This window comes from Equus caballus, chromosome 16 (genome assembly GCF_041296265.1).
Source record: "Equus caballus isolate H_3958 breed thoroughbred chromosome 16, TB-T2T, whole genome shotgun sequence".
NCBI classification, from domain to species: Eukaryota; Metazoa; Chordata; class Mammalia; order Perissodactyla; family Equidae; genus Equus; species Equus caballus.
Genome location: NC_091699.1, coordinates 32,124,414 through 32,137,799, shown reverse-complemented (window position 1 = coordinate 32,137,799; position 13,386 = coordinate 32,124,414). Strand labels below are relative to the sequence as shown.

At 39.4% G+C, this 13,386-nt stretch overlaps 1 protein-coding gene across 4 annotated transcripts; it reads right to left on the bottom strand.

Annotated features, from left to right (window-relative positions):
- On the bottom strand, positions 1-13,090 carry LMOD3 (leiomodin 3). 4 transcript variants are annotated; one of them, XM_023620094.2, is made up of 4 exons: positions 12,904-13,090; positions 12,134-12,456; positions 8,584-9,966; positions 1-393 (listed from the first exon to the last, which is right to left on the bottom strand). In XM_023620094.2, exons 2-4 carry the CDS (start codon positions 12,425-12,427, stop codon positions 367-369), a joined length of 1,704 nt encoding a protein of 567 aa, XP_023475862.1. In that variant the 5' UTR covers positions 12,428-12,456; positions 12,904-13,090; the 3' UTR covers positions 1-366. The 4 variants fall into 4 exon arrangements, with proteins under 4 accessions (XP_023475862.1, XP_001498627.1, XP_070094748.1 ...); XM_001498577.5 differs by lacking the exon at positions 12,904-13,090 and adding an exon at positions 12,541-12,670; XM_070238647.1 differs by lacking the exon at positions 12,904-13,090 and adding an exon at positions 12,565-12,621.
- Positions 13,091-13,386: the final 296 nt, after the last annotated feature.

The window sequence follows — 13,386 nt, the reverse complement described above, 5'->3', positions numbered from 1 at the left end:
TTAACACTTCTGTAGTATTTATTGTTATTTACCAGAAGAAAGCAATAGTAAAGTTTACCAAAAAACATTTTTTTAACTTCTGCTCCTGGAAGCATGACTAAATTTCACCAAAGTCACTCAGACTGATGGGAAGTAGAAAATGTTGCCCCTGAATATTAGTATTTTATCTCCTTCCCTCTTCCTTTTCAGCCCCTTTTTTTTTCATGGGCCAAACATTTTGCCTTTTACAAAATACTCCTATGGGATGTTAGCATTGTTCCCAGTTCTACCACCTGGATCCAGAAGCATGCTGCTGAAATATCTCCAAGGTCTAATCCAAGAGTCATTATTTCAATTCCTTCTTCTTCTAGATTATTCTGTTGCTTCTTATGCCAGTTCTTTTGGCAGCTGCACCTGTGATTTAAGCATTTGAAGAAAAGGGGAAAAATTAATCCTGGAAATTCAAGAGCTTTACAGCCAAAAAGACGAAAGTTACATGCCTCAAAGGATGCAGAATGGATTAAAAATTCTGGCCAGAGAGCCCCCCAATTCATGATAAAACAACAATAACAACCACAGCCACCATTCCCTGGGCATTTACTGACGCGAGGGACCGAGCCCAGGGCTTTGAGCACCTGGTGAAGCCTATCACAGAACCAAGGAGGAGGGGCTGCAGTCAGCCTGGATTCAAATCCTAGTTGTGTGGTGTTGGGCATTAATTTTCTCAGCTATAAAATGACAATAAGAGTATCTAATTCACAATGGTATTATAAGGATTAAGCAATATAAGTTAATAATCAATGTTAACACAGTTTTAAAACATTTTCTCATTTCATCCTACAACAGCCTTATAAAGAGGGAACAGGCTCAGACAAGATAAGTAATTTGCTTAAGTCCACACAGGGAGGAAGTGGCAGAGGAGGATTTGAACCCTGATCTGCCCGATTTCAGTACTCATGCCTTAACCACCAAAAAATACTACCAAAAGAACATAAAATATATGTTCTTTTAAAAGCCGGTCTTTCCTCTTTGAAGCATGTTTCTAATCTGATGCTCACTAAAATTTAAAAATAAAATATTATTTGGAGAACCCCCAAGGGCAAAACAATTACAACACAGTAGCGTAAGTCTGACTGCAAATCAACTTTTAGCTTTGTTTCCTAGGAACAACTTAAAGATAAGGCAAGTTCTCAAAGCGTTCCAAGTGGTGGTGTATCTTAGGAGGGTGACTCATCCATCACGCACGTACCTTCCGGAGGACACTCAGAGTTTGACTAAGAATGTTTCTCCTTCTATTGCCTATGTCCACCTGTCAATGTGATGAACCATTTTGGCCATCTGCTATGGCCCCTCTTACAGCCAGTTCTCTGCCCATGACCTTTAGCTAGAAAGGTTTCCCAACATCCTGCCCACCAGAGAGGACGTTTGATATGCTGCTGCCTGTACAACCTTCAAACCAATGGATGCTCCAAGTGCTTCTGACTCTCTCTGTTCCCAGTGCCAGACTTTGGTGGGGAGTGGGGACGGCACCTTGGTAGGCTCATCCAGGGAGAACACCAAAAGTGAAGAACACCGATGAGCAACAAATATAATGCCAAGTATTTAAAACAACTGCAAAGCCACAATAAATCATTTAAAAAGTGTGTTCTTTATATTGTTGAATGGAAGAAAACACTTTATATAATGTTATTCCCCATATATGTTTATATGCATGGAAGAATTCCAAAATAATGTAAAAATATTTTAAAAAGCAAAATGTGGCACTGATCCAACATAGTAAATCCAGAGACATTTTGTCATGTTTAAAGTATGACCAAGCTGGCAGCTCAGATCACTGGGGAAAAGAGGAATGAGTCACTAAATGATCATTCGTTAGCTACCAGGAAAAGAAATGAAGCAGCTGTCTCAGTTCCTACTGACTTCTAAAATGTAATTCTTTAATTCATCTGTAAAATGTAAGATTTTTTGAAAACCAAAAACTATAAAAGCAGCAAGAAAAAATAGGCAAATATTTTAATAATCTTCAAAAGAAGTCATTTCTAAGCAGAACACAGAAGACAGTAGTCATAAAGGAAAAGACAGGTAGATCTGATGTTATAAAAATACAAAACTTACAAACAGGTGAGAATCAACTTGTATTGATTAGGGAGCCCTGTTCTCCCTTCTCTTCTTGGTCAAAATTAGTTGTTTTGTTTTGTTTGTTTTTTGGTGAGGAAGATTTGCCCTGAGCTAACTCTGTGCCAATCTTCCTCCACTTTCTATATGGGTCGCTGCCTCAGCATGGCTGACGAGTGGTACAGGTCTGCGCCCAGGATCCAAACCCATGAACCAGCCCTCCCAAAGCAGAGTGTGCCAAAGTAAACCACTATGCCAAGAGTTGGCCCCCAAAATTAGTTCTTTTAAAAAAGGGTGTGAGCTATGCTCACACACATGTGTGCATATAGTGTTACACAATGCACACACATACATACACTCCTAGAGACTGGGAGGGGGCTGGGCAGGGTGGGAAGATCCATTGCAGCAGGGGTTATTTAATTTGGCACACCTGAACTGAGTTCCTGCTCTGGGTCACCACCTCAGTAGGTGTCCAGGACAGAGATGAGGAAGAACTGCCTGGAGGAAGAGTCTATGAGGAGACTTACGTTGTGTTTACAGAGGTTCTCAACCTGAAGCAGAACGTGGAAGATGCTGGGAGAGAGGTACAGATAAAGGTAGCGGAAACATGAAGAGTATTCGCTACTGATGTTTTGTTTGTTTTCTTTTGTTGTGTGTAAGAAGTCATATTTGAACCAAGCCTGGTGGAGAGATTTCAACAGATAGAGATAGAATAAAAGGTAGTTTGAGCAGAGAGTGGTATGGAGGCAGGAAAAGAAGGCCCTTCAGGGAAAGTTTCAGGAGATGTGGTTTGCCATGGATGTCATGGAGTCATGGTTGTCAAAGTGTGGTCTCCAAGCAAGCAGCATCAGCATCACCAAGGTACTTGTCAGAAATGCAAATTCTCAGGCCCTTTCCAAGACCTATTGGATGAGAAACTGTAGAAGTGGGCCCAATAATCTGTATTTAGCCTTCTAGGTGATTTTGATGCTTGCCAAAACTTGAGAATTACTATCATAGACTTTAGCAAAATTGTACGTCAAAAACTCTTTTCCCACTAGGTATTAGGGAAAGGCAGTTCCTGGCCTATCTAATTCCTGGTCAACATACGCACTTTTGTGACGAGTTTGAATGTTACATTGCTTTCTCCCATGGAGACTTTCTTTCTAAGGAGCATAACATTTCCAAAGCTATGCTCTAGGTTTGGCTTTGGCTCTTGTAGATTCTCCTGTGCCTTTTTTAGAGGCAAAGAAAAAGGGGCAGGAAAAAAGAGGGAGTTGATGACAACTCTGGGGCTTTAGACCTGACTGTGTAGGAGAATGGAGGTAGCATGGAAAATTGGGAACCAGAAACAGCAACTAGGCCTAAAGAGAAAGAGCTTGGTTTGAGGACAGAATGAATGAAGGTGTGAAGAAAACCCTGAGTGATCTAAAGGGGAAGGGAGATTTGGGGGTTGTCCTCGATTATGTGATAACTGAAACAAAGGGAGATGATAAGATGGGAAAGAGGAGAAAATTGCAAAAGGATATAATCTACAGAACCTAGTTTAAAAGATCCTATAAATGAGGCAAAGAAGAAATGGCTAAAGAAGAAGATGAAGATTCAGGAAGCTATAAACTTACATTCTGTAATCATAACAACTGCTAATGTGTTGTGGAGTCCCTCGGCTAGCTAAGGCTCCTTGTGATATGGTTACACTGAAGTCTTTCCGAAGGAGAAATTTAGCCATGTCTTTAGGCAACTGGCTGGAAGCAGTCCAGATATGCACTGGGGAGCCCAAAGTGATACTGAGTGAATGTCAAAGTAGTTATCATGTTTGATTGGCACGGAACCTTGCATATGATATGAACGCAGGTGGCCTCAGAGAATTAAACAGTTGCTGCAGGTGTGATTTTATTTCATTGAAAAGTACAAATACTCATCTGGGATGGTAGGCCATTTTTAAAGATGAAAGGAAATCATACATTTTCCAGGGCGGGATAAGCCTGGACAAACCTAATGTCTTTGTTTTGGGCTGGCATCATATTGACTCAGAGTTATTAACTCACAGGGAAATAAATTAGTGATTATCTAAGAATGTCAGTTTGTTAGACATGACAAAGACTTTAAAAACATAGCTAAAAACAACAAGAGCAGCAAAACAAACTACAAAATTCTACAGGAGCCAAATAAGTAATGTAAATGAGTGAAACAGGCCAGGTGTTAGGGACTAGCAGACATTTGGTTCTAAAACCATTTGACATGGACCAAATGTGATCATGGACATTTTGGAAAGGACCAAATGTCAAGGACCTTTTGGTATAGGCCAAACGTATTAGGCAGTAGGGCATGGTGGAGACTGAGAAAAACTGGAGCCCATTCCTATCCCAAGGGAGAAGTCAATACACAGATCCAGCTGATTTGTGCCATGCAAATGCAAGCCCAGTGTGGCTGGATTTGATGGTTCAAGTGGTGCCAGATATCGAGATGTTATTATGTGATAGTTTAAAATTTGTTTGGGGCTGGCCCCATTGCTGAATGGCTAAGTTCGCGCACTCTGCTTCAGCGGCCCTGAGTTTCACCAGTTCGAATCCTGAGCGCAGACATGGTACTGCTTGTCAAGCTATGCTGAGGTGGCATCCCACATGCCACAACTAGAAGGATCCACAACTAAAAATACATAACTATGTACCGAGGGGCTTTGGGAGAAAAAGGAAAAATAAAAGCCTTTAAAAAGAATAAAATAAAATTTGTTCAATAATTCTCAGGACAAACGAAACAGCCCTGCAGATCTGGCTTATAGTCTACTCATCTCCAATACCTGGCCCACAGAAAACACCTCTCTTAAACTGAATTAAATGGGCAGCTTCTTGGAGGAAGTAGCATTTGGGTCAAGCAAGGACACAGATTTCCCTTTATTCTTTGCTAGCAACTTCATTTCAGGGATCCCAGGCCAGAAGCATGGGATGGGGAGAGGATAAGCTTTAAAATGAAAAAACACAATTTTAAAATAGAAACTGACTACTTAAGATATGCTCTAGAAAATGCAAAAATAATATTTCAAAGACTATGAGAGAAAAAGTCTTTTTCCCTTTTAAATATTTCTAAGAATAAATAATTTCTAAGTATGTTTTTGGACATTCAATTTTCTAATTAGGCGCATGAGTTAAAAACATCACAAGACTTCAAACTTATATTTTAATTTCAACCACATACTGGAAAATCCAGGGTTTGGAGGGTGTCTGTTTTCCAATGCAAGAGAGGGTAAAACCTCAAAAACCTTTAGTTTCACCTCTCTAAAATGAGTGTTGTTGTGTCTTACTTGACTGGACAAAAGTGTCCCTTTCTGCTGGGATTTTGTGATATTACCACTGATGGCATTTACTGTATTTCACTGAGTCTAAAACGCACATTTTGGGATGATTCCACAGCCCTGAAATCAGAAAGCATCTTACAATCAATGATGTTTGACAATGGCTGGCTGCAGGTATAGGCACGAACACGTCATAGATTTTCACACTGTTAGCACTTCCCTTGAGCTCTATGTCCTGTTGGTCCTACACACATGAAGATGTATGGACATTTAAAAGATCTTTTAAAGAACGATAAATCAAATGTGCAAAATGGGATAGGTATGTAAGAATTCTTTGAACTATTTTTGAACTTTTGCAAGTATAAAATGGTTTCAAAATAAAAAGATAAAAAATGTCTTTTAAAAGATTACACTATGGTTTGGCATTAAAGCAGAAATTTATTGTGTGTGCAGCAAGGCACAAAAATGGAACAGAGGGGAGCAAATTAGTAAATTTGCTTAGTGAAGTGAATTTTTGTCAGTGGAACAACGCATTTTCACATTTTTCTCACAGAGGGTTCTACAGGACCATGTGCATGAACTTGTGTGACATTTTGTATCTGAGATCCATGCAAAGAGATGTCTACTGCAGGCCAAGCCAGGCAACTGAATGCAGGAGAAATTGCCAATCCCTTGTCATAGATAAAAGACATTTTTCAAAGCAGAGGCTGAGATGCAAGATCATCATTCAAAAATTGTATCAGCGTTTACTTTGTACCACGTATTTCTTTCTTAGCGGACATTAAAAACAAACAAAATACAACTTAAAATTTATAGCATTTGAGAATTGATTGAAAATGGAAAAATGTAGTACTTAATAGGGTTTAGTGATTTTGTAATTATCATCATGAATTTATGTTAATGTCTTTTGCTCTAGGATCTCAACTCAAAGCTGAAGTGTTCTCAGTTGACTAAAATGCAGAGTGTCTTGACCATAAAAACGATAAAACACTGGAAGCTTCATGAGGTTAGACTGTACCTGTCTTATTCACTGCTCTATCCCTGGCCTTTCTGATGGTGCCTGACACATAGGAGAACTATGTAAACATTTGCTGCATTAACAAAAGTGAATCGATGGAATGAAACAGACTCCAGGGAAAGCCAATTTGCTCAGTGGAACATTTGCTCCGAAGGCACGGAGTTGGGTCAGACCATCATTTGAACTTCATTATCTCCTCTACTCTGAATCCACCTGTTATCTTTAATGTAGATTTTTAAAAGACTTCATTCTTTTCAGACTAATGTTATTTTCTGACTGTATAGCTGCCAAGGCAGCTTGGATATACTTCACCAATGAGTAGTTCCAGATAGAGCTAGTTTCTCTCAAAACAACACCCTGCTCCACCCCCTAGAGAAGTCTGGCTGCCTGGAGATTGGGTGCAGAAAGTCTTGATGTGGGGCCCAGGCGCAGGCAAAGAACTTCTGCCTGAACTCATATGACCTCTAGTGTTCTCACCCTGGCTCCCGCCCCAGGAAGAATCAGAGTCTCTCTAAGTCATAGATGAAAGTCATCTTTGATTTAGAAGAATGGAAAGTTGTCAATTCTGCATCACTAGGAGATGGGAATAAGGGACATACATATGTGTATATGTGAATAAGTAACAACTATCTTATTTTACAATACGGTCATGTGGAACTTAATGACAGGGACACGTCCTGAGAAATAAGTCCTTAGGCAATTTTGTCATTGTGTGAACATCATAGAGCATAGCTACACTAACCTAGATGGTATAGCCTGCTACACACCTTGGCTATATGGTACTGATCTTACAGGACCACCGTCATATATGCAGTCTGTTGTTGGCCAAAGCATTGTTCTGTGGCGCATGACTGTATATAGCTCTTTAAAGCAGAAAAGGAACAAGTTTATATGGAAACTTGTTTAAAACAGCTTGAAAAAATTGTGAATCTCTATGATGAAATAATATATTAACTATTTTGTCAATGTAATCTCTTGGCTACATTGTATGCTAGATTTTAAAACAGTAAAGTTAGTTATCAACTACCTTTGGACACACACCTTTCAGCCTCCGTAAATGCTATCATAGTAACGACAAAAAAAAAAAAATTTATTTCTGCAACTTAACCTGCAAGGAATAAAACATTTTCATTTATCAGCAGTAGTAACAGTGAATCGTAGTAAATATTAAAACCAAAACAATAGTAAAATATTTTAAAAGTCCATTAACTCATGGAGACACTAACCTGAAGTTTACCATCTGTCTGCTGGCCTAAAAAGTGAAGCACAGAAATGCAATTGTAGGTGGTCGCTCTTCATCTACTAAAAGAGAACCAACTGTCTGTAAGCATTTTGGAAGCACTCAGTTGTCTACAAATGACTTGCCCGTTTACTCTTTATTCTTACTTATTCCTACAGCGGCTTCCTCAAGATCTGTGCGTCAGCTCTGCATGGCTGGGATGGTGTGAGGATAGCTGGTGAATAGAAGCTTGACCCTGGACTCAGAACTGTAACAGAGTTTTTTTGTTTTTTTTTTAAAGATTGGCACCTTGAGCTAACAACTGTTGCCAATCTTCTTTTTTTTTCTTAAAGATTGGCACCTGAGCTAAAAACTGTTGGCAATCTTTTTGCTTTCTGCTTTTTCTCCCAAAATCCCCCCAGCACATAGTTGTATATTTTAGTTGTGGGTCCTTTTAGTTGTGACACATGGGATGCTGCCTCAACATGGCCTGATGAGTGGTGCCGTGTCCACGCTCAGGATTCGAACCAGCGAAACCCTGGGCCGCTGTAGCGGAGTGCGTAAACTTGACCACTCGGCCACGGGGCCGGCCCCCATAACAGCGTTTCAATCTTAACTCTATTGCTTCCTAGCTATATCTCCTAGACATGTTATTTAACTTCTCGAAGCCTCAGTGAAGCAGGGAGAATAACAATACCTACCTTATGGGTTGTTAAGATGACTATATGAGTTAATTCATTTAATGAATCTGGCCTATAATAAGTGCTCGGTAAATGTTAGCTTTCAATATTATTGTTACAAAAGTTACATAGATGTATGTTTTGGGGGATAACCAGTAATTTAGATCTACTGGTAATGCTGATGGGCTTCCTCTCGTTAGTCACAATTAATGAGAATCTCCTTGTGTTAAAACGAATAGGGAACAGAGTTGGGATGCACTTATTGTGGTACTGTTCACCATTTCTCTTTCCTTCTACTTACAGGTTTAAGATAGGCGATGTTGCTGTGACGAATGTCATTCAAGAGCTGATCTCTGGGGGTCATTTCCACCAATGGCGGTGGCCTATTTCTGGGCACTGGCTTGAGCGTTTTGATCACATCTTTGAGGTTGGTTTTCTCGGGTGGTTCTCTGGCTTCCGGCATCCGAGATTTGCGCTGGATCCTCTTCAGCTTCACCACGCGGAAGGAGTCAGGTTCCGTCCTGTGCTGAGGAGGCTGCGATGGCTTTTTCGTCATTTCATTTCGTCGACTGAAGGGGACTGCTTGGGGGTTGGGAGGTCGAGGAGGAGGTTGGAGGAACTCCTGCATTCTGGAATCAGGCACTGGTCCCCCCAACATCTCCCACATCCCAGGTGGCAACCCCAATCCGTTCTCCAACATGGCTATTAACCTTCTCTGTTCTTTGAGTTGCTGCTGTTTTTGTTCTTCTTGTCTTTTTTGCCTTTGTTTATCCTGATTCCTGGTGAGCAGATTGGTTACCACCATTCTGGGACCCGGAAGCTCAAAATGGTAGCCCATCTTCAGGAGAGTGTTGTTTGCCTTCAAAAGCCTGGATATTTCCATTTCAGCATGGTGGCCCAGCATGTGCCTTTGATTATGAAACCGAAGTTCGGTTAGTGTCTCATTAAACTGGAGACACCTCATGATGGCCACAATTCCTTTACCGGTGATGAAATTGGACTCAATGTTGAGAGTGGTGATACTCCTGTTTTCACGCAACATGTTAGCCAAGGCAAACGCTACATTCTCGTCTGCACCCACATTTGCTAAACTGAAGGTTTTGATGTGTTTGTTTTTCTTCATGGCATTGACAAAGTCCAGTAACATTTCCTTGGGGATATTTTCAATGTTGTTCAGGTTGAGTTCTTTCATGTCAGGGTCATTTTGTCTAACTCGCCTCAAGCTCGCATCCAGGTCCGTTTGGTTTCCTGAGGGCCTTGCACTTACCTTCAAAAAACTGGTATCTAGAGCTAACTTCTTAGGATCTAATTTTGATATTTTTTTCTCACTTTTTTCTTGGGCCTCCGGTCTGTCTTTCTGTCCTTCAGATGCTTTCTTCGTCACCTGCTGGCAGTTGTTCTCACCATTTCTGATTTGTTCCTTTCCTTCGCCTCCGTCGTCTCTTTTTGTTTTCTCATCGCTCTCTTCACTTTCATCTTCTCCTTCATCATCTTCGTCATCTTCTTCATCTTCTTCATCATTATCATCATCTTCATTATCATCATTATCTGTTTCTTGGACATTGTTGCTGCTCTTTGATTCTCTTTTATTTGCAATGATTTCATTATTGAGCTTCTCTTTTAAATACTGGGACATACTTTTATTACCTTTGTCTATTTCTTCATGCTGCTTTTGAGCATTTTCCTAAAAGAGAAGTTTGTGAGGGTTAGAATGCATAACAGTGAAGAAATATGAAGTAGAGCAATATCTACTGGTGATAAAAAGATTTATTATTAAGTGAAAAAAGTAGGCAAATAAACTGTATGTGTAGTATTCCATTTGTGTAATATACAATATATAAAATACATGAATATTTAAAATATAATATATAAAAGTTTATAAATGTATCGAAAAAAAGTGTTATAATGTTTATCAAATTAGTAGTTAACTCTGAAGAAGAGAGGTAACCATTAAGATAAATGAGGAGGGGAAATATTTGGAGTATTATCACTTTTTATGTTATATAATTCTAGAGTGTTTTTGTTTTTTAAGAAAGTACACATATTAGTTTGTACACATATTAGTTTACACATATTTGTAAGCAAATACAACCAAACCAAAGATAAATTTTTATAGACATATGTATTTTTGGGCTGTGTTTATCTCATCCCATATATTAAAATGAAACCTAGTTAAATTTTTTTTTTAGGTTCTGTATTGTTTTTAAAAATGGTGTTCAATTCCAGAAGCTGTTAAAAATTATTTCTTTTGAAAACCTTACGGAGTTATCTATCAATACACTGAAGTCTTTGTTTTGTATGTAGCTGAATGGGCATCTTTGTATTCAATAGCCCTGGGTTACACAATAATTTGCTTATTGCCCTAACCAAAATTCACATTCCTAATATGTATGCTAGTCTAGTATAATGTGTATATGAAGTTTCCCTGAAAACATATTATATTGCGGGGAAAATGAGAGCAGTTTGATATTTTGGATGCACCTACTCCAAGAACAGGCTCACTAGGCTGGTTTTTTTAAAAAGAAAGTGTCTAGGAGGCAGAACCAGCTACAAAAGGGGACAGGATTATGAAGAGATTTAGAAACAATTGCTCAGTCTGAGAAGGAAAATGGTAGTCTTTGATTAATAATGTTTATTAGATTCTTGCTCATCAATTATACTTTCCTATGCAATATCTGTACTTCATAGGCATCACTTAGAAAGCTGGTGGAGCAGTTTGAGACACGGGTTGATCCAAGCAAGAACTTGATTTTATTGCTCATAGCATAGTATAGGTTGGAATTGACAGATAATGTCTTAACCACCTAAAGCCTTCACCACTGATTTCTCATCTGTCCCAGCAGGGGGAGCCAACCATTAAGCGGTTTAAATTACACCAAGGGGAGACAAAGTGTTAAAAGTACCCAATTTTTTTCCGCCTGAAATTGGCGTTTATATAGAATTGGCTTTTACTCCACTTGTATAATGTCTGCACATTGTACCTTAACCTCTAACCTGATTAATCCGGCAACTCATTTTCTTGAGGTTGGAATGAGTTTAAACTCTCCTGACCGTGAGACCACTTTATAACTTTCCTTCACTACAGCCAGTGTGACAGTAATGTGACAAGATATATCTATATCAGCAGGCACAACTAAGAGAGACTTTACCTGGAGGGATCTCTGTCTTCTTTTTGCTAAGTCATTTTTAAGTGGAACATTAAAAAAATTATGCTGATGTACAATAAGTTTGTAGATTCAACCACAATTCTAATTTTCATGTAAAAAACATATTTAAGAAAGAATTCTCTTTTAAAAAACTTAATAGCTGTCAATTTCTAAATTGATCACTGATACCAAATGCATGGTGGGAATATTGAATATTTTTGGTTATTTGACCTGATTTAATTGCCGGATGTGTGGCTGGACTTCAGGGGGACTGTGAGACCCTTGAAATTGTATGTGAAACACTGCATATGTATGCATGTGCCAGAAGGAGTGGCTACAGAGCTTCATCAGCTTCTTAAAGGGGCCTGTGAGCCAAGAAAAAGAGTTAAGGATAACTGTTTCTGGGTTGGGAGCTAATTCATTAAGTATCATGTTTATAGAATACAGGCTTTCCTACACAGCAAACCCAATAGCAATTTTTTTAAAAGAGGCATTTGCAAGAAATTATCAACTTTTCTCCCGCAATTATACCATGTGTTTCAGAAAGTTCCAATCTGAAGTAGGGTTAAATATTATGATTTAATCTTTACCCAGCAACAAAACAACTTAAAACATGGAGTCTTGAGAAACGACAGTTACAACATGGACACCTGCCATCCCAGGCCCAGGCAGCCATTCCTCTGTTGTACAGAAATCCCTGGTTACCTCAGACGGCACAAAGGTGACGGGAACGCGTTCATCTTCCAGCATGCGTCTGGATGCCTTTTGCCAATACATATAATCAACAAGAGATTTATGGTCGAAGTTTCCTGTCGGTGGCTTATCGGTTTGATCTTTCTGAATCATTCCCACAGGAAGCCTGGGGTCAGGGGCCATGACTTCCATTTCCGATTGCAATTCTTTTAGTTCTTCGGGAGACAAGTTGGCCAAGATTTTGTCCTCATCCATCTCTTCATCAAAAAGTTCTTCTTGATCTGAATTCCTGCCGTGTTCTGACATGATTTTTTTTTCTGTATTTTTCTATCTTACTAGAAAAGGAGAAATAATCAAAGGTAATTAAAAAAAAACTCAAGAAGATCCCCAAGTTAACAAGCGTCCCAGGTCAACACCACCTTGAGAGATTTTTCCCCACGAACCCCAGTGGTGCTTGCTGAGCAGCTGGGAGTGACTGCAGCTAAGCTCACGCCGTATCTATATTAAGCAGGGCTTGGTTGGATGGGGTCAATTTATGGAACGACTATGCTGCTCTCTTTTCGGCAACTTGAGTCAGCTGTGCAAATCCGTCTGACATTTCAGTACAGCTGCGTAGGTTTGCCAGTGAGTAACAGGGCTACGGAACCTCTGCAGGAATAAAATGAGTTCTCTTCCTATAGGTTCTCACATCATCATACACAAATCCACGCAGCCCATACATGCATACCTCGATGCTACAGGGGACACCACTTCTTTTTATTTAAATGATTAAAACAACTTACAATACTTCGGAAAGAAAATCCAACCAGGGACCTGAGTTCTAGTGAAGTGAAAAATTCATTCAAGCTCTCAGGGTTTGCTTTTTCATCACAGTGCGACTCTGTAAGCTGATAAACCAGCTCACGGAAGAGCAGAGGGCTGGCTGTGTTACTCATCTGCTGTGTAAACTGAACCCCTTGCAAGATGTCCTTATTTGCATCTAGATCCTGTGATCTAACAGATGGAGACAACCAGCACTTGAATTTCCACTATGAGTAAGGAGTTTAATATTTTAGATAATGTTTTTCTTATTAAGTATCCATTAATTCAGGATAAATTTAAATGGATCTAAATTGAAATGTAAGAAAACCCCAAACCATTAAGGTACCGGAAGCAGGAGATTTTTTTCATAACTTCAGAGAGCATATGGCAATATTTATCCAAATGGCAATAGTTATCCAAATGACAAACATACATTTCCTGTGACACAGCAATTCCACTTTTAG